General features: G+C 52.3%; 3 protein-coding genes across 11 annotated transcripts; 2 read left to right on the forward strand and 1 right to left on the reverse strand.

Annotated features, from left to right (window-relative positions):
• The first annotated feature begins 213 nt into the window (after nucleotides 1-213).
• On the forward strand, nucleotides 214-3,469 carry SRSF2 (serine and arginine rich splicing factor 2). 4 transcript variants are annotated; one of them, XM_032870521.1, is made up of 3 exons: nucleotides 214-864; nucleotides 1,077-1,387; nucleotides 1,647-3,469. In XM_032870521.1, exons 1-2 carry the CDS (start codon nucleotides 503-505, stop codon nucleotides 1,378-1,380), a joined length of 666 nt encoding a protein of 221 aa, XP_032726412.1. In that variant the 5' UTR covers nucleotides 214-502; the 3' UTR covers nucleotides 1,381-1,387; nucleotides 1,647-3,469. The 4 variants fall into 4 exon arrangements, 2 of the variants coding, with proteins under 2 accessions (XP_032726412.1, XP_032726413.1); XR_004384165.1 differs by having other exon boundaries at nucleotides 215-864; nucleotides 1,077-2,518; nucleotides 3,022-3,469; XR_004384164.1 differs by having other exon boundaries at nucleotides 215-864; nucleotides 1,077-1,750; nucleotides 2,420-3,469.
• A 292-nt stretch (nucleotides 3,470-3,761) lies between these two features.
• Nucleotides 3,762-8,477, reverse strand: METTL23 (methyltransferase like 23). Of its 2 annotated transcripts, XM_032870527.1 has the most exons (5): nucleotides 8,096-8,477; nucleotides 5,932-6,036; nucleotides 4,452-4,689; nucleotides 4,282-4,366; nucleotides 3,762-4,132 (listed from the first exon to the last, which is right to left on the reverse strand). In XM_032870527.1, the coding sequence occupies exons 2-5, from the start codon at nucleotides 6,013-6,015 to the stop codon at nucleotides 3,967-3,969; spliced, it is 573 nt and encodes a 190-aa protein (XP_032726418.1). In that variant the 5' UTR covers nucleotides 6,016-6,036; nucleotides 8,096-8,477; the 3' UTR covers nucleotides 3,762-3,966. The 2 variants fall into 2 exon arrangements, with proteins under 2 accessions (XP_032726418.1, XP_032726419.1); XM_032870528.1 differs by lacking the exon at nucleotides 8,096-8,477 and having other exon boundaries at nucleotides 5,949-6,020.
• Nucleotides 8,478-8,776: 299 nt separating this feature from the next.
• JMJD6 (jumonji domain containing 6, arginine demethylase and lysine hydroxylase) lies at nucleotides 8,777-15,642 on the forward strand. Of its 5 annotated transcripts, XM_032870517.1 has the most exons (8): nucleotides 8,777-9,006; nucleotides 9,550-9,938; nucleotides 10,424-10,710; nucleotides 11,477-11,574; nucleotides 12,097-12,185; nucleotides 12,955-13,093; nucleotides 13,995-14,122; nucleotides 15,372-15,642. In XM_032870517.1, exons 1-8 carry the CDS (start codon nucleotides 8,878-8,880, stop codon nucleotides 15,406-15,408), a joined length of 1,296 nt encoding a protein of 431 aa, XP_032726408.1. In that variant the 5' UTR covers nucleotides 8,777-8,877; the 3' UTR covers nucleotides 15,409-15,642. The 5 variants fall into 5 exon arrangements, 4 of the variants coding, with proteins under 4 accessions (XP_032726408.1, XP_032726409.1, XP_032726411.1 ...); XR_004384163.1 differs by lacking the exon at nucleotides 15,372-15,642 and having other exon boundaries at nucleotides 11,477-11,612; nucleotides 12,092-12,185; nucleotides 13,995-14,035; XM_032870518.1 differs by lacking the exon at nucleotides 12,097-12,185 and having other exon boundaries at nucleotides 11,477-11,612; nucleotides 15,372-15,637.
• The last annotated feature ends 3,798 nt before the right edge of the window (nucleotides 15,643-19,440 follow it).

Below are 19,440 nucleotides of genomic sequence, written 5' to 3' on the forward strand. Positions count from 1 at the left end.
CTGTTCCTTTTGCGGGAGAACGCCTGTACGGCCTCGCAGCCGGAAAGAGCTTTTCGCGGGCTTTCCAACTGCCCGAAAATTCCGCTCCCCCCTCCCAGCAACAGTGACTCCGCGCTTTTCGGCCCGCCCGCCGGACTCTGCGCAGGCGCGTCGGACAGGGGTGGGGCGCGTGGCCGCAGCGTTGCGGGGCGGGGAGGGGCGAGCCAATCAGGGGATTCATTTCCGGGTGGCGCGGGCGCCATTTTGTGAGGAGGGATATAAACGGGCGCTAGGGCCGGCTGCCCGCCCAGTTGTTTCTTTGGTGGGGTCGGCTGCTTTCTCGCATTTCCCTCCCAACCCCGTCCGGCCTCGCCCAGCGTTTCCACGCGGAAGCCAACTGCCAGAGGCGCGGCGTCGAGCCGGGCGAGTGTGAGGAAACCGCCGCCTTAGCCGAGCGCGCGGGCCCGCCCAGGGCGTTAGTTTTCGGCGCGCAGTCGCAGCCCCCGGCCGGCTCTCCAGGGCCATGAGTTACGGTCGCCCGCCTCCCGACGTGGAGGGCATGACCTCCCTCAAGGTGGACAACCTGACCTACCGCACCTCGCCCGACACCCTGAGGCGCGTGTTCGAGAAGTACGGGCGCGTCGGCGATGTGTACATCCCGCGGGACCGCTACACCAAGGAGTCCCGCGGCTTCGCCTTCGTCCGCTTCCACGACAAGCGCGACGCCGAGGACGCCATGGACGCCATGGACGGGGCGGTGCTGGACGGCCGCGAGCTGCGGGTGCAGATGGCGCGCTACGGCCGACCCCCGGACTCGCACCACAGCCGCCGGGGCCCGCCGCCCCGCCGGTACGGGGGCGGCGGCTACGGACGCCGGAGCCGCAGGTGAGCGGGCCGGGGGGCGCGGGCGGGGGGCACAAAGGTCCGCTTGGACACGTGGCGGCGGCGGGCGGGCTCGGGGCCGCGGCGGGCGGCGGGGGAAATGGCGCCCGGGCGGCGGGCGGCGCGGTAATGGCGGCGGGGCGGGCGCAGCACGCGGGCGGGGCGCGGCCTTCGAGCCCCGATGGCCGCCCTGACGCCCGGCCGTCCGCTCGCAGCCCTCGGCGGCGCCGCCGCAGCCGCTCCCGGAGTCGGAGCCGCTCCAGGTCCCGCAGTCGCTCCCGCTACAGCCGCTCCAAGTCTCGCTCCCGCACTCGCTCGAGGTCGCGGTCCACGTCCAAGTCCAGGTCGGCGCGAAGGTCCAAGTCCAAGTCCTCGTCGGTGTCCAGGTCTCGCTCGCGCTCCCGGTCCCGCTCCCGGTCCCGGAGTCCGCCGCCCGTGTCCAAGAGGGAGTCCAAGTCCAGGTCGCGCTCCAAGAGCCCCCCCAAGTCTCCCGAGGAGGAAGGAGCGGTGTCCTCTTAAGCGAATGGTAATGTCGGGGGGATCCGAGGCGCACGGCCCGAACTCAGAGCTGGGGTGTGTAGGAGCTTGTGGCGATCCGTGTTAGTGTAAGTGCGGCTCCCGATGTCGGGGAGCGGCTTTGGGAGAGATGCTGAAGAGGGGTCTGCAGAGAGGATGTGCGGAAAGCTTAGATAATAATGGCTGTTTCGTAAACTGTTTGAGACCTATTAATGAAAATGACTATTTCTTGCTGTTTTTATCCAACGTCTGCATTTTCCCCTTTAAAGCTGCGGTCTCCTGTTTGATAAAAGAATATTGGCCAGTATTGCAGATTTTAACTGATTTGGCTGATCCTCCAGGGACCAGTTTCTGTGGGCGTGTATTGGAGCAGGTTTGTCTTTAAATGTTAAAGATGCACTATCCTCTTAGAGAAAAGGATCAGTTCAACTATTGTTGTACTGACTGGGACTTCGTATTCTAATGGATGTGGCAAACGAATTGCGAAAAGAAGCAATGAACTTTTGGAACCCCCAAAAAGTTTACAGGTATCGCACTGGGTGGGGAAAGGATAGTGTGTCTTTAACTCTCGAATTGTTTGGTCCTATTTTTTAAAAGGAAAGGGCCCTAAGTAGCTCAGATATTAAAGCTTTATTCTCAATTGCCAAATGTTTCATTTAAAGACTAAAAAATTATCTTACAATAGACTGATTTTCTGATTTCAAGTTTTTCTTTGGATACCGTCCTTTTTTTTTTTTTTTCTTTTCCCTTTTTTCCCCCTCCCCCTTTTTCCTTTTTCTTTTTCCCTCCCTTATATCATTTTTCACCTTGGTTATTTGGCCAAGATTACATAAACACAAATTTGTAAAAGCGGATGGTAGCCTTTGTGAAAATTTCCTAATTGGGCCTTTAAAAAACTGATAATGGCTGGGTGGAACCTTTCCGTAACCTACTTGTTTCACCAGAGCCTTAGTAAGTACATGCCTGAAACTGAAACCATGTGCACTTTTGGTAGCTTCATTGTAATGGAAGGTAAACTGAACTTTTTTCTTTTCAAACCTAGATGGGTCAGCAAGCAACGTAACAGAAGACTTGGGGGCAAAGGACCACATACTCAGTCCATCGAAGAGTCGCTTGGAACAAGCAACTGGCTATTGAAAAGGTTATTTTGTAACATTTTGTCTAACTTTTTACTTGTTTTAAGCTTTGCCTCAGGTGGCAAACTTCATTTTATGTGCCATTTTGTTGCTGTTATTCAAATTTCTTGTAATTTAGTGAGGTGAACGACTTCAGATTTCATTATTGGCTTGGATATTTGAGGTAAATTTTCCTTTTGTTTATATAGTGCTGACTTCTTTTGTTTGAAATTAAACAGATTGGTAACCTAATTTGTGGCCTCCTGACTTTTAAGGAAACGTGTGCAGCCATTACACACAGCCTAAAGCTGTCAAGAGATTGACTCAACATTGCCTTCATTCCTTAAAATTAAAAACCTACAAAAGTCGGTGTAAATTTGTTTGTATATGTTATTTACCTTCAGATCTAAATGGTAATCTGAACCCAAATTTGTATAAAGACTTTTCAGGTGAAAAGACTTGATTTTTTGAAAGGATTGTTTACCAAACACAATTCTAATCTCTTCTCTTGTGTATTTTTGTGCACTAGGCGCAGTTGTGTAGCAGTTGAGTAATGCTGGTTAGCTGTTAAGGTGGCGTGTTGCAGTGCAGAGTGCTTGGCTGTTTCCTGTTTTCTCCTGATTGCTCCTGTGTAAAGATGCCTTGTCGTGCAGAAACAAATGGCTGTCCAGTTTATTAAAATGCCTGACAACTGCACTTCCAGTCACCCGGGCCTTGCATATAAATAACGGAGCATACAGTGAGCACATCTAGCTGATGATAAATACACCTTTTTTCCCCTTCCCCCCAAAATGGTATATCTGATCATCTTCATGTATGAACTTAAAATATGGAAAATGTTAAGGAAGCAAAAATGGTTTGTAACTTTGTAAGTACTTATAACATGGTGTATCTTTTTGCTCATGAAAATTCTGTACTATAACCATTGTTTCTGTAGTTTAATTAAAACGTTTCCTTGGTGTTAGCTTTTCTCAGAATATGTCTTGGTGTTTTTTCCCTCCCCTTTATTTGAAAGACCTGTGCAATTACCTTGTGAATTGTTACTGACTGTACAGTATGAAAGTGATATGTGTAGTGTTGACTTTTTTCCCTAAGTTAACGTGGAAATGGCATTTCAGCACCCATAACCCCTAAAATCAATGCTCTAAGGTAGCAGTCTCTTGAGGTTGTGGGTACCCCCTTCTCTCTGCTTAATTTATGCCCTGTTTTTGAAGATTTCCCCCCCAAAGAACAATCCAAGTCCCTTTTTTTTTTTTTTTTTTAAACAGGTGTCTTAATTTTTGTTTTCATGGCTTTGTAACCTGTGAGTATTGTCTAGGTCATCCATCACAATCTTAAAGGCCAACAGATCTGACCATCGTCAAATTCAATGCTTGTACTCCCAAGAAGCTAAAGTGGTCTGAGTCTTAGTTGGCATGGCAGGTTGCTGATTAGTATTGACATTGTCCGAGAACAGCCTGTATGTAGGTATAATTCAGAGACTGTCCTTTGCAAAGGAGATGACCAGCATTTCAACAGTATGTCTTCCTGGGAGGGCAGATTCTGCTATATCTTCCTTGTCTGCATCAAAAGACTCCAGAGGAATGTGGACACATTTCATATCCCACTTGTAGAGCAAAGCTTCAAGTGACCAGTCAGCACTGAAAAAAAATAAATTGTTTTTTAAAATCATGTTTTCCTGTTTTGCTTCAGATACATTTTCATTTTATCCTTTCAGTAGATACTGCATGAGGAGTAAGGATTTAAGTTTCAAAAAAATTGAGAGTAAACCAGGATTGTTCAAGCTTACCTTCTTACCTGGTAAGTGGACCACAATTGGACTTTGGGGTTTTTTTGCATCAAAAAGTAGAGTGTAGTTAAGATGTCTTCAAAATCTGAGAAGAAAGGACTCCTTAAATGGACTTAAACTTAGGTCATCTCTCCAGCCAAATTTACTACTAAAGACTAAAAAAGGTTTACCTTCTGGTTCAAAGAACACATCAGATGCAAGTATAATATCTTGTGATGGTAGAGCCAGAAGATCCTGAGACACATGGCCCCATGTCAGTCCTGTGACGCGTACATGTGGCAGGTCATTCATTTCACAGCTTTGGCGGCAGATTTCTAGACAGTGAGGCAGCTCTGAACTGTCCGACAAGATTACTTCAGCACCACATTTTGCAGCCATAATTCCTGGAAGGCTCACTCCAGCTCCAATCTAATACATTTAAAAAATCACATTCCAGGTTCTGCTTAACCATCGCGGGGAATTTGGGGGCATAGTTTCTGTAAGTACAAAGTTGATGATTAGCTTGTCCTATCTACAAAAGGTGCTACAATTACATTGCTTTACCATATGAAGCTTTAAGCTTTTCAATTTGTAGAAATTACTTCTTGAGATTCCTCTCACGGGGTGGGAAGGTTAAGTCCCATACAGGGCCCTGCATTCTGCAACTGTTACTTCCAACCTTTGTGGTACCTGGCAGCTTCATTGCTCAATATGCCCTAGGCAGTTTGGGACACTTGGTCATTTTCACTTCTCTTAGAGTCTATAAAGAAACTCTTAATTATACACAACACTGGGTCTCTAGAAGCCTGATGGGTGACTTGCATGCACACCTGGCCATTATGCTTGTTAATACCAATTTTTACTGCTTTTATGTGGCTATCACTGGACAGGTCTGCAACAGGACTTTCTGCAGAGGGGACTTTCCGGTTGGGCCTTCAAAGTGACAAGGTCTTTAGCATGCTAAGTAAGGAATGACCAAGGAATGCCTTTTAGGAGTATTCTCCCTATTTAAAATGTACTTTCCAGTTCCGAGCATGAGCTTGGAGATTCTCAATCTTTCCTGAATGTTTACAAATTGCCACTGTTCAGGGTCAGAAGTATGCTAAGTACTCACACCCCTCACAGGGTTTTGCAAAAGTCAAGAGGTTACTAAGTTTTGGGTTTGTCCTCAGCCTTAAGATTTAAGCCTTGTACCATTTATGCAAACTTAACAAAAGTTTTTTCTCCAAGCCTCTAGCAATCTTAAGTCAGGTGGAGTGATGAGAAAGAGTTTGGGATACTCTAAAAAGATTTCCAAAAATGGAAAGGACTATTGTATGAGAAAATGCATGTGTCACAGTAGACCCCAGATGACCCTGTTGGGACACCCTGAAAAGATAGTCTTAATGATTGCTACCATGCCAAGACTGTGTGGAATTAGTCAATGGGCTTCACTTAGAATAAAGGTCAGTCAGCATAATGTAAAGGGCCAGATGACCTTTTAGTCTCAGTGGGACTCCTGTGGTCTCTGGTGCACGTGCTTTTTTAAAACAAAACGTAAAAAGTATTCTTCGCTCACATGACTTACAAGCTGGCAAATCACCTGATTTAAAAGTCTTTAACAAAGGTCAGTTACAAGCACATAGACAAATCTGAACAGAGCATTTTAGGAAGCTTCAAGAGCACTTGTACCTCTAGGACAGCCTTGCCTGGCAGAGATCTTCTGTGAAACCATAGGTACTGAGCCAAGACCACCGCACAGGGCCAAACATACATTCCATATTCGAGATGCAGCACCTGAAAAGAATTTTTTGTATGCCAAAAATAACTCATCTGCTGACAGTTGTAGTATTTATTTTCACAGGAATCAGAGTGCCCGACACCCGGCATCTATCACAAAAATGACAGTTCCCTGCTGTCCAGTTCACATCCCATGGGGTTTATAAAATTGCAATACCGTGTGATAAGCACTCTTCATACACTAATTCACTCAATGAGCATTTATCCAGGGACTGCGTTGCTTAGCGGGCTAAGGATGTAACTAGGTTATCACGGAATACATACATAGACACATACATACCCTATGGGAAAAGATAAGCCACAAGTAAGCACATACATTTTTAGCTGGTAGTAATGCTAACAACAAAACCTAGTGAGAGAGTAGTGGGGGCAGTGAGGGGTGGAGACAGCGACCACAAGGTGGCTGTCCTAGATAGAACGATTCTGGCAAGGGCCCTGAAGCAGGAACTAAAAAGCCTCTGGCTGGAGTACAGACAGCACTGACAGCAGGGGCATGGGGGCTGGGAGGCAGGGTTGTGGTAGTACTGAGGTCAGTGGGATGGCATGGATCAGAACTGTGGGGTCCTGTAGGCCACGGGAAGATGAGCTTTTATTAAGTGCAGTTAATGTATCAGAGGGGGGCGGCTGGGTGGCTCAGTGGGTTAAAGCCTCAGCCTTCGGCTCAGGTCCTGGGATCAAGCCCGGAGTCGGGCTCTCTGCTCAGTGGGGAGCCTGCCTCTCTGCCTACTTGTGATCTGTCTGTGAAATAAATAAAATCTTAAAAAAAAAAAAATGTATCAGAGAGTTACAATCACAAGCATAAGTTGGTATGCTAAAGGAAAACAATGAGGCCAGAAAGACATTCCAGAAGTTTGAGAGGAGCTCAGTCCTGGAGTTGGGAAGGCAGGCAGCTTACACAGCCTTTGGAAAGATACAGAACTCTGAGACAGCACAGTATTTAGGGACGCAAAATAACGCCTCACACCTTTGGAATGAGCCTGCCTGAGTTCGAATGCCAGATGTGTAACTTACTAGCCGTATGACCTCACCCATTACTTAACCTGTCCTGCAGTTTCCTCACCTGCAAAACACTATCTCATACCATGACTTGTGAGACTCAATGCAAACTGCTTAGTACAGTGCCAGGCACAAAATAAGCAAAGCGAGCAGTCATTAAACCGCAAAACTGCAAATCTTTCTGTTTTCTAGAGCAGAGGGTGCTGCTAGTGGACTGGTTGGGAAGGGGGCTGAAGCCGCGGAAGTATCAAAGGTGAATTCACTCAACAAAAATATCAGTGCCCTGCCACTGGTTCTAAGTGTAGGGAGGGCAGCGTGAATAAAATGCCTGCCCTGGAAGATCTGACGCAGGATACAGTAAAGGACTTCTGACCACAGCAGTGAGTTTGCAGATTTGGGTGTAAATTGGTCTTTATTCTCACGTGGAGTCAGCTCCTAAACTTGGGAAGAAATCCCAGGGGGTATTCAACACGAAGGCATTTAAAAACTATCAGAAATCGGTTTCACTCGAGACTTTACCTCCTCTTGGGCGGTTTTTCATCTTCAAATTGTTTTTGCTAATACCCTGCTCACAGAATGATGTTAAAATCGAACACTGCAACGTCCAAGTGCTTTGCAAAACCGGACGCACAATGTATTACTGCTATTATTCCTGCAAGTCTGGGGACAGTCGTGAGCTGAAAGGAACAAGTGAGTGCCAACCCAAGAAACTTTATTTGGAAAGTGAGGGTGGAGTCCCCCGTCTTGGATAAAGCTGAATTAAGAAGCCCTTCAACAAGATCAAAGAAAATACTTGGTGTCAAAAACGCCACCTTTCTGGCAGGAAATATTCGATGTGGAAGGCCCTTCTCGTGGCAGGGTCCCCAAGTTTCTTCCTTAAAGACTGCCAAGAGCTCCAGGCCCCAAACCTTCCTGCCCTGAGGTCCATCCTAAGGCAGGGAAGCCGCCAAACCTCGCCCCCACCCCTCCCAACACCTCCAGGCCGGCTGGGAGCGGCTCCTGCCCCGGGCGCCTCCGCAAAGGACCGGAGGCTCCTCCCGACCGGTGCCGACGCACGCACCTGCGGGACGCTGACCTCCAGCACGGCCCCCTCGGCCCCCAGGCCCGGCTCCTCCGAGAATCGAAAGCGCTGGGCCCGGACTTCATGCCCTCGGAGGCCACGCTTGTCCAGGGGGGAGTCGGGGGTCCCCCGACGGGCCGGGAACGGCGAAGAGCGCCGGGCTGCCAGGCCGCGCGCGCGGGAAACCCCTGGCCGACGGGGCCGCCTCACGGGCGCTACGCTGCCCTGCCGGGTCGCTGCAACTCGACTGCAAAGGCGGGGAAGGCACCGCTCCAGCGGGCGACGACGTGGCCGCGCGAGGAGAAGACACCGGAGGCCAGGCAAAAGAGACACGGAAAACAGGTGGCCTCGGCGACTCGCACGCCGGAAACGGGCCGCCGGGTAAGCGGCCCACGCCCGGAAGTGACGCGCACACCGGAAGCGGGAGCGGGAGAGGCGGGGCCGCAACGAGACGGCTCCTCGATCGGCGCGACCTTCCCAAAATGGCGGAGAGCCGGCGAGTGTGAGGGCGGACCCAGAGGTGCCCGAGCCAATGGCTCACCGCGAGAGGCCGGGGGGCGGGGAAGACGGCAGCCGCGTGCCCAACCCGAGGCCCGGGAGGTGGTTGGGGAGTGAATTTTCTGGAAGGCGACTTTAAAGGCGCCGGGCCAGGGGGAAGGGCGTTTGGGTGCCGCCGCCGCCGCCGCCGCCGCAGCCGCTGTCCGGGCAGGGGAGGGGTGCGTTGGAAGCAGGAAGCGAGGCGCGCCGAGGTCGTCGCGGGAGCAGCTGGTGATCCCCGGAGGATGAACCACAAGAGCAAGAAGCGGATCCGCGAGGCCAAGCGTAGTGCGCGGCCGGAGCTCAAGGACTCGCTGGACTGGACCCGTCACAACTACTACGAAAGCTTCTCGCTGAACCCGGCGGCCGTGGCGGTGAGTGGGCCGGGGTCGCGGGCCGAGGCCGGGCAGGGCACCTCTGGGCGGCTGCGCGACTCCCCCGGCGTACAGCGCGGCACCCCCGAGTTCCGATGGGCTCATCCGTACCCCGCGGAGGTAGGGGTCATCGGGGCCGGGTTCCAGGGCGGGCCTCCTTCCTCCCGCGCCGCCGCTGCTGCCTGCCTGCTTGGCCACCTGGAGGCTGGCGCCTTTGGCGATCCCCACAGGAAGGACTGTCGCCCCTTGACCCCTTTGGGCGGTGGGGCCCCGGGGACTCGACTGTGGAGGCCCACGAGTGGGAGATGCGAAACCCCCTTCCCCTGGTGGGGCGGCGCTGGGTGCGACGTGTCAGTCCACACGCAGGTTCTTGTCCCTTCTCTCCCCCCGCCCCCCAAATAAGCCAGAAAAAGAATCTGGCTCCTTAGGTATCTGGCTCCTTAGGTATGTCGTTGCTAATTGGTCCTGGGGGACGCCGTTTGCTGTCGCTGGACTTTTTTTTTTTTTTTTTTTAACTGGATAGGTCTTTTCTGGTTCCTTCAGGATAACGTGGAAAGGGCAGATGCATTACAGCTGTCGGTGGAAGAATTCGTGGAACGATATGAAAGACCGTACAAGCCCGTGGTTCTGCTGAATGCCCAAGAAGGTTGGTCTGCGCAGGAGAAGTGGACCCTGGAGCGCCTAAAAAGGAAGTACCGTAACCAGAAGTTCAAGTGCGGTGAGGATAATGACGGCTACTCGGTGAAGATGAAGATGAAGTACTACATCGAGTACATGGAGAGCACTCGGGATGACAGCCCCCTTTACATCTTTGACAGCAGCTATGGTGAACACCCCAAAAGAAGGAAACTTCTGGAAGATTACAAGGTGCCCAAGTTCTTCACCGATGACCTCTTCCAGTATGCTGGGGAGAAACGCAGGCCCCCTTACAGGTAAAGTACCTCGCAGTGAAGCCCTTACAGTCTCACGTAGGGCGGTATGTGTCACCTGAGCTCGGTCGGCTAACCTTTTTCCATAACAGTGAGTGGTTCTCTTTGGCTGCACATGGAACTTACTTAGTGGGTTAATGGCCACAGACTGGTTTCACTGGTCTGGATCGCCACTTGGGCATCAGGATTTCTGAAGGCGCCCCAGGTGACTCAAACACGCTACCACAGTTAAGCCACTGGTCTTTAGAAGAAATTTTAATAGTTAAAGCTCAGTAGTAGTAAGCCACATCAGTGGTAGGGTTTTTTTTGTTTTTTGTTTTTTTTCTTTCTGTTACAGAGCATTCCGGGCATGATTCATTTAGCGTTTCTGTGTAGCAGGGTTTATGTAGTCTCTGAAATAAAGAGTATAAGACTAAAGACTCGCTCGTTGGTGGTATATGTGTACAGTTAAATTACCTTTCATATCTCGGACATTTCCATTCCATTAGATGGTTTGTGATGGGGCCACCGCGCTCTGGAACTGGAATTCACATCGACCCTCTGGGAACCAGTGCCTGGAACGCCTTAGTTCAGGGCCACAAGCGCTGGTGCCTGTTTCCTACCAGTACACCCAGGGAACTCATCAAGGTGACCCGTGAAGAAGGAGGGAACCAGCAAGATGAAGCTATTACTTGGTTTAGTATCATTCATCCCCGGACACAGCTTCCCACCTGGCCACCTGAATTCAAACCCCTGGAAATCTTACAAAAACCAGGAGAGACTGTCTTTGTACCAGGTATAGACGAACTAAAAGGAAGTACATTTTTTGATTTCAGTTATTTGTCATTTCCGAGCACAAGTGTATCTAGGAGTCAAAGAGACCCGTCTGCTTGCCGACTGTAAATGAGCTGACCGCTGCCCAGCTCGGACAGTGATGGGCTGCTGTCCACATCTCTTGTAACCTACATACGTAATGCGTGTTGATAAATTCCTTGTATGTAAAGATTCTACTCACCTTTTTGCCTAGTAGTTATCTCATGTGTCTGTGGATAAACTGTGGCTTGTTCTGTAAATTGGGTTTTTAATACAGTGTAACATTGGCTCACTTCAGACTTAAGTGTTGAAAGTGAGGGTGTTTAATACTGGAGGAAGGTGTTCTCCTCCTTGGAGCTGAAAAACTTGTTGCCTTTCCAGTTTCAATCCCAGGTTTGGACTCACAGGGGTCAACACACTTTTCCTGTAAAAGGCAGAGAATAAATATTTTAAGTGCTGTGGGCCAGACCGGGTCTGTTCTAGCAGCTCAGTTCTGCCTGTGGAGCAGGAAGGCAGCCACAGGCAATCTGGAAATGAACAGGCATGGGCTGTGCTCCAGTAGAACTTTCCACAAATAGGTTGTGATTTCTGGATCAGGAGAAGCATTGACCAGTCCGGATCTCCTGTCTCTGAGTCTCTACCTGTCTCGCCTGTAGATGGGTAGATAGGAACCCTCTGTTCACCAAGCTTATGTTTGTGATCGTGCACAGAAGCAAACCCTGTTTAACTGTTTCTTTGTTGGGTTTCAGGAGGCTGGTGGCACGTTGTCCTTAACCTTGACACCACCATTGCCATCACGCAGAATTTTGCCAGCAGCACCAACTTCCCTGTTGTATGGCACAAGACGGTAAGAGGGAGACCAAAGTTATCGAGGAAATGGTATAGGTGAGAGACTTTTTTTTTTTTTTTTTCTTATTTTCACTTTGTTCCAATTCATACCCCAGAGGTGAAATGGAAAAGAGTTCACTGCTGCAGTGACGTGTGCTGATCTTAGGCCTGGGAGAGCTTGGGCAGAGGAGAGTGGGTCCAAGGTCAGGGCTAGTTCTCAGGATGCTTGCCAGCCTCCAGGTGACAGGGTAAGACTCTGCATGTTTGATCAGTCAGTCAAAACATGGCCATAATTGGGATTGGTTCTTGTTTTCTGTTTTTTGTTTTGTTTTATTTTCTGTTTTTTGGTCCCCGCCCCCCCCCCCCCCCCCACCCCCCCAAAGCTAGCAGTAGCAAAGGAAGCCATTTTGTTTGGGTTGTATTTTGGTTTTTTCTTTTTCTTACTGAGAAGCATTATTCCCCTTTAAACTTAATACCTTCAGTTCTTGTGAGTGAGGTGACTGCCCTGGAGACTTAGCTCCTCTGTTTATCCACAGAACAGATACAGCACGGGCAGCGGCAGTGCAAGCCACCCCCAGCCACCCCGTGCCACTGTGTCCCAACCCTGACCTGGAGGGACCAGCTCTCGGGGTAAGAGAGGGATCCTGGCTTGGTCAGTGCTCAGCCTCCCTGCTGAGAGGGCCAGCAAGGGTGGTGGCTTCGTTCTCCCTGGACTCTCAGGCACCTAAGGCCCACTGACTCCATCCCGTTGGCTGCTGTGTGCTGGGATTTGGTCATCTTAAAGGCCTGACCGCGCAGCTGGTCTCTTGTCCCAGCTTAGAGTGGATGCCAAGATCAGGTCCCTATGGGGAGGGCTGCTTCCTCCGAAAGTCCAGTCCAGTTTTATCTTCCGAGTGAGGGGGACCCTCTCAGTTGCTTGCCTCTTCTTCTTTCTCGCAAACCTAATTGTTGCTCCTCTTACAAATGGCACGTAACCAAGCCCGACTGTGGTCACTCAGTGCGGTGTCGTGGGAAGGAAGGGTTTGAAGGAAGTCAGCTAGAAATGATTCAGGAAGAAACGGAAGAGAGAGACTTGCTCCCAGGTGGAAAAAAATAAGTGGCTGACTCGGGGCATCCTGGCCTTACGTCGGCAGCGCGGCAGGCTCGTTGGCGTGCGAAGGTCGCAGTAATTCGGTGCAGCTAGTCCGCCTCTCGGAAAAGCCTGGGCGGCTCGTTAGGGCTCCTGTTCCCAGCCTGTGGACCCGCGCGGCCTCACCACGGCCCAGCGCCCCTTCCGAGCCAAGGCGCCCGCCCGTCGCAGGTGCCTCCGAGAGACACAGGCCTCAGCTTTGAGTCCGGGTTACCGCGCGCGGAGTCGCTGCCGCTCCCAGCACTGGGAACGATGTTTCTTGTCTCCCAGGATCTTGAAGCAGGAGCACCCCGAGCTGGCGGTGCTGGCTGACTCCGTCGACCTGCAGGAGTCCACGGGGATCGCCTCCGACAGCTCCAGCGACTCCTCGAGCTCCTCCAGCTCCAGCTCGTCCGACTCGGACTCCGAGGTGAGGCCCCGCTGCCCGGAACCCAGGCCCGCAGGGCACGTCCCCCGGGAACCTCCTGCCCAGCACGGGAGAAGGGGTACACGTTCTCCCGCTTTGCTCAAGAGCTGCAGCTGCCACCGTTCCTGCCGGGTGGTGAACTTTGCCCATGTTGTAGCCTGGCACGCGTGCGTGTGCGCTCGCACGTGTGTGCGTGTGCGCTCTCACGTGTGCGCGCGCGTGAGCTCCTGCGTCGTCGGCAGTAACTTGAAGAGATAAAAGGAGTATCGGGGGGTTTCGTTAAGTGAATGGCCAAGGGCCGCCCAGGTCGTGAACAGTGGTGTGGGGCTTCAGACTTGGAGCGCTGTCACCTCTCAGCCGGCGGTGACAGTTGTCCCTGTGGGTGTAAATTGTAAGCTTGGAAGCTCCCCGAACTCGGTGGCTTGTTGGAAGCTGACATCATTTTGGGGAAGAGGAACCTGGGCCCTCACTGGATGGAATTTCTGTCGTAGCACTTTGCATAATCGGGGGATGCGGTGTCTTGCGGGGGCCGGGGGCGTGGGGGAGCAGCGTCAGCGCCGGACTTCTTGTGTCCCTCTCGGGGTCTGCCTGGATGCAGCGAAATGGCGTCACGCGGTCTCAGGTTGCTGACGCGTGTCTGGATTTCAAACAGCCCTCCCACTGGCAAGCCCTGGGGGGGACACCTGGCATGTGAGGGAGGTCGTAGTGTCCAGGGTCCCAGAAACACCCGAGGGAGAAGGCGGTGCAGACTGTGCTGCGGAGCGTCGTCCGTGGCTCCTTCGCTTCCTGGAGGACTCGGGTGACATTCATGCTGCCTCTCGAGGCCGGAGGTTTATTTACAGACAGAAGGGGTTGCATCTGGTTGACTTCCTGCTTTTTGCCTCCTCCCCGCCCTCCCGTGCAGTGCGAGTCGGGGTCTGAAGGCGATGGGACGATGCACCGCAGGAAAAAGCGGAGAACGTGCGGCATGATGGGCAACGGGGACACCACCTCCCAAGACGACTGTGCGAGCAAAGAGCGCAGCTCCTCCAGGTGACCGCACGCGGCTGCTGTCTCCGTAGGAGGACGTGCGCGCGGCGAGGCCAGGGCCCCGGGGAGGGCAGCCTTTTGGATCTGCAGCAAGGGGAGGGCCGGAGAAAGCCGGAGAAGGAGCACGCCCTTGGAATAGGGGTGCGTTCACTTAGCGTTTGCTCCAGTAGCTTCTTCCTCCGCTGCTGACGCAAAGTCACGTGGCTTATTTTACGCATAAAGGCAAGGATCTGTGTGGATGGTGCCAAGGAAACCCTTAACGTTATTTAATAAAAATTAAAACCATTTTATATCTTTGCAACTTCTGTCCTTGGAGAATCCCAAAGCCTCCCCTTGTGGCAATGCCTGTGGTGTTGTGGGAAAGCAGCGACTCGACTGCCCCGGGCCCTCGATGGGGAAGAGATGGTTGTGGCAGTCGGGGCGGCCCGAGAGCAGGTCCCTGGTGCCCCCCGGGAGCCAAAGGGGGGGCCCCCTGCCCCCCCCCCCCCCCCCCCCCGCTTGCCCTTGTCACTTTGAGCGCTCACACCACGTGAGACAGCCGTGAAGAGCTCCGATTTTCTCGAAGGTCTTCATCACGTCTTCCACGTTTGTTTGTTTGAACCGGATGGGATCTAAATGAGCTCAGACTTAAACTCAGAGTCAGTAAGGCGACCTCTGCCAGCGCGTGCCCTTGCGGTTGACACGCTGTGGGCTAAACTGAGGTTCGAGTCCAGAGCCTCTTCTCACATGCGAGTCCTGATGTGTCTGACGGTGGCGGTAAGCGGGGGAGGGGGTTTCGGGGAGGTAGTTCAGTACGGAAGCTCGGGGGACCCTAAGCGTCTGGGGGCCTGGCCTGCCGTGGGCGACGTTGCTGTTGCGCTGTTCGTATCTCTGAGCAGCTGGGTGTTTCCTCAACGTGTGTTAGCAGAGTGGTGGACCCACAGGCCCTGCTGTTTGTTCACACTGGAATTCCAGAAGCTCAGGTGTCCTAGTGGCGTGAATTGATGAGCTAGGCTCTGCATTTCTCAACCAGATTGCCCTCTTCACAGCCACTGTTCGATTTCTCGTCTTGCTTTTCCGGGGTGTTTCTGTCGCTGTAGACCCCACCTGGCCGTGCCGCGCGACTTCGTAGTTACTCAGAAAAAGTTTTAGGGTCAGCCCTGCCCTGACTTGCATGTGGGGTCTTGGGGTTCTGCTTTAACGTGTCCTTCCAGCTTCCCCCCTGCCGTGCTGTCTCCATGCTGCTGACAGGCGGTTGTGCTTTCCTTGGCAGGATTAGGGACACTTGCGGAGGCCGGGCTCACCCCTGAGCCAATACAGAGACTCTCCCTGAGGTGGCTCCTGTGTGCGCTGTGGGCGGCCGCCCGACTCAGTTTTCACATCTCCTGCTCCCACCTTCTCCTTTGTCTCCTTTGAATTCGGATCATCCTTCTCTGGTCCAAGCTTCTGTCTTCGGTCAAATGCTGTTCTTACCACTTGCTAAGAGTAGAGGGTCGAGAAGTTTCAGAGCTCAGTGAGACCCGAGACACTGGCGGCCGGCGCGCTGCGGGGCCAGGGGTCTGTGCTGTCCCCTCTAAGCCACGCTGCTCGACCTCAAGGCCGCAGGGCTGGGATCCCTCGAGTGTCTCGCCGCATCTGATTGCTCAGCGACACGGGTGAGGAGCCTCTGCTCTCCGGGAGCCAGCGGCGCACCAGCAGGCCCCAAGGGGCGAGTGGATTCGGATTTGCGTCTGAGGCAATCACGCGTAAAAAGTGCCACTCCCGCGCCACCCCCATTGTCACCCACCCAGCCGGCGTGAGCTCGGGCCTCGGATGCAGGACCTTCTTGCCACCGCCAGACGGGCTCAGGAATTCCAGCAGCATTTCCGTGCAGTGTGTTTTGGGGCAGGGATGACGGATCAGGGTTTCTGTTTAGAAACGGGAGGGGAAAGGTCCAGTGTGTGCTCCCGCAGAATTCAAGTTGTGAACAGGGCCTGCTTCTGGCAGATGGGTCTTTCTCCCCACGTGATCCGTAAAGGCAGAAGCTCTCGCTCTCTGAGAGACGTCACGGTCGGTGTCCCTGCTGGTTAGACCCACAGACGCTAGGTAGATGGCTTGGGCTGCAGGTCACAATGAACACATACGTGGTGCTTCTGGTCTTGGAAATGTTGAGGATTCTGAAGGCCTCTGGTATGAAGACTTGGGGGTTGACCAGCAGGTTCCATCTCTTGCCCTCTCAGTTGACCTGCTTGCTTTAATCTGTCCCTAAATTCAGCTAAATTTAAATAAAAGTGAGAGGGGGCTTGTCAAGGATGCGCCCAGTGAAAAGCACTGAGCAGCGTGCCCTTTTCTGGGCGGGGTGTAGGTAAGGGCACGAGCAGCCGGAGGGCGGCAGGAGCTGGCCCTGTAGCATCCCAGGGGCGCCCAGGAGCGGGTGTGCAGGCGGCCTGGAACTGTGTGGTGTTGCCTCCATGGATCCTCCCTGACTATGGGTATAATCTGAGGAATCCAGGGCTCTTCTGCACGAAGGTTATATTTTTAACAGACTGATGATCGTTTCTTGACACTGGGTTGGTCACGTGGCTTGTCCCTAAGAGGCCCGTCCCCTGCTTTGTCTGAGTTTTCTGCGTTCTCCAATCCCGACCCAAAAACATGGCTGGGTTGGATGGAGAACGTCCACCATGTTCCTCAGCATTGGCGCCTGTCACCTGCCCTTGGTGCCGCTCCGCTTCCCCACCAGGCCCCCTGGGCTCAGACAGCCCTGCTTCCCTCCATTCCAGGGTGTGTTTTAGGGGTGAGTAAAGTCAAACCCTGAACTCGTCTCTTTGTGTTCACACCTGACTGGGATTCCTCTGTCTCCTTTTTTAAAATGTTTGTGCTATCTTCCAAAATGCTTTTTTCCTGTACCTGAGTATTGCTGTCAGGCTATCACGCCTTCCTCTCTAATTCATATCAACTTCTCTCTAAATATCAGTGTAAAGAAAAAAAGCAAAACCAAAATTATTTGCCACCAGGGGGCAGGATAGGACTCTTTTGCTGTGGCTGGGATGACACAGCGGAAGTTTGAATGGGAGACACTAGCCTTCCTGAGAGGCCAAGGGTGATTCCTGTTTGACAAACAATATCCAGAGAGAAGGGATCCAGCCCACCTGACAGGCCTGCAGTCACCTCACCGGGAAGCATCCGGATCACACTGCTTACGTGCTGCCATTTGGTTCTTGCCATCGCACGAGTGACGGTGGGACAGTCCCTGTTTTAGCCAGGCCAGAGATTCAACACCTCCCACCCTGCCGCTGTCCCCTGTTGCTGTGGGCCACCCAAGCACACCATTAGGGGAATAAAGCAGGGGGGAGGTGGGGAGCCAGAGGGAGAGGAGGGCAGTGATGGCTGGGTGCTGCAGACCAGGTAGAAAGGGGGAACCAGATCTGTTCTAAAGTTAACCGTTCACCCCACCTGGTCTGAGCCTCCTCCTTCAAGTGACATCAACAATAGTAGGGATTTTTCTCCAACTGAAAAACCAGCAAGCCTGGGTCCTGGAAGAAGGACTCTTGGGTCCAGAACTACTGATGGGGACAAGCAGGGTCGAAGAAGACAGTGTGCGGCTCCGGGACTTTGGGAGCGAGCACCAAAGACTTTACCACCAGCCTGAAGGACCCGGTGCCGCACACAGGTGTCTCTGGGCTCCTTAGTAGTGATGGGATATTCAGGGTGACATCTTTGAGGGGAGAGCCACCCAGCCCAGGGATGTTGTTCCAATTTGGCTTGGGCTTGCAGACGCCCAAGTGTTCAGCCCGCGTTTGAGTGGCAGGCACTGTTCTGGGTGCTGGCGATGGAGCTGGGACAAGCGCAGGTCCCTCCCCTCGTGCCGCTGAAAGGCAGTGTGCCGTGCACGGTTCCCAAGGGTCACTGCTCAGGCTAGGTGAGGTCACGCATATCCATTTCCATGACCAGAAAAGCAAGGTGAGACCTGACTAAATTCAAGTCTATGAGATCTTCCTAAAAGAACATAAGAACGTCAAGTTGTGGTCTTAGTATTTGGTTTCTCTCTATATCAGCTAAAGATATTTAAGCATTGGCAAGAAAGTTGCTGGTGTGAGTGGTTTATGAACTTACTAGAGGTTCAGTCTGGTCGTGACATAGGATTTTAGACAAGTTGTGGAACAGAATAGGAGTTTTGTGGGAAGTGTTGTAAAAAGTGCTTTTAGGACGTAGGCGTGTACGTGCACAGCTGTAGGTTCCTTGAATTGTGCATAGCATTTCCACAAGCTGTTTGTTGTGTGTGCTGGGTACTGCGGATGGTTCCCTGTGTGGTTTCTCCTCACATGCCCCCCTCCCTCCCTGCCTTCTGTCAAGATGTTCCACTGATGTTACTTCATATGCCACAAAACTAGATGAAGCGCGCGCTGTGGCACCCTCGGGGGGTGGCTCTCGACTTTCGTCTCATTGTTCAAAAACTTGAGGCATCTAGTCCTCACTGAAAGTCCCATGAGAACTGGCCCAGCCTGCTATCTTCAAGGTGACTGGACGGTGCAGAAGAACTGGGACCATGCAGAGTCCTTGTGCCTCTGGCCTCTGCCACAGAGACACCCAGCAGCACGCTCCGTCTGCGTCCGTCTCGCCGTGCGCTCCACCACAGGCTGCCTATGGCTCCGCCGTTTGATGGTGGTTTTAACTTTCACTTGGATGAAACTTGTTCATCATTTTAAATAAAGCAACTTGGTTTGGAGTTGGGTTTTTTGCATTATTTCATTCTTGTTTCTTCTCGTTATTCATCTGGTAGTAGATACAGAACGTAGCTAAGTTTGCACAATGGCCCCCCTTAAATGTGTACTTTCAAACAATGAAGGCAGGGGCCAAAAAAGAAGGCCCGCTTTGGCTGAAAGTTCCCTGGACGTCAAAAGCCAGATAGGAGCCCCATTCCACATTTTGTAGTTATGGGGCATTTTTCACCAATCACCACTGAAATTCCTTTTGCTGGTACCCCTTACCATTATGTGAAGCCCCAGGACTAAGCTCCCCCTCTTCCTGGAGGCCTGCTGGTCGTAACTGGAGCCCAGGAAGAAGCCTGAGCACATCCTTCTGCCTCCCATGTAAGTGGCACTCCATCTAGCTCCTGGCCTGCACCAGATACCCGCTCAGGCACTGGAATTTTTCCAAAAAAGCAATAAATGTGTCCTAAGCAAAAACTGGCATCCTGTTTTTTCAACTGGTACCTGACAAACTTTGCTGTGTTTACTGGGAAGGGTAAAGACACAACTTTTTGGTTACAGCGTATCTATCTCAAACAAGTACAACCGAAGGAAGGATCTGGGGAAAGAGCAGAATTCCCTTCATTCCACCCTCCCTACACGGGAAATACTCCA

Source organism: Lontra canadensis, unplaced genomic scaffold (assembly GCF_010015895.1).
Source record: "Lontra canadensis isolate GAN:19392208 unplaced genomic scaffold, GSC_riverotter_1.0 scaffold41, whole genome shotgun sequence".
Taxonomy (NCBI): domain Eukaryota; kingdom Metazoa; phylum Chordata; class Mammalia; order Carnivora; family Mustelidae; genus Lontra; species Lontra canadensis.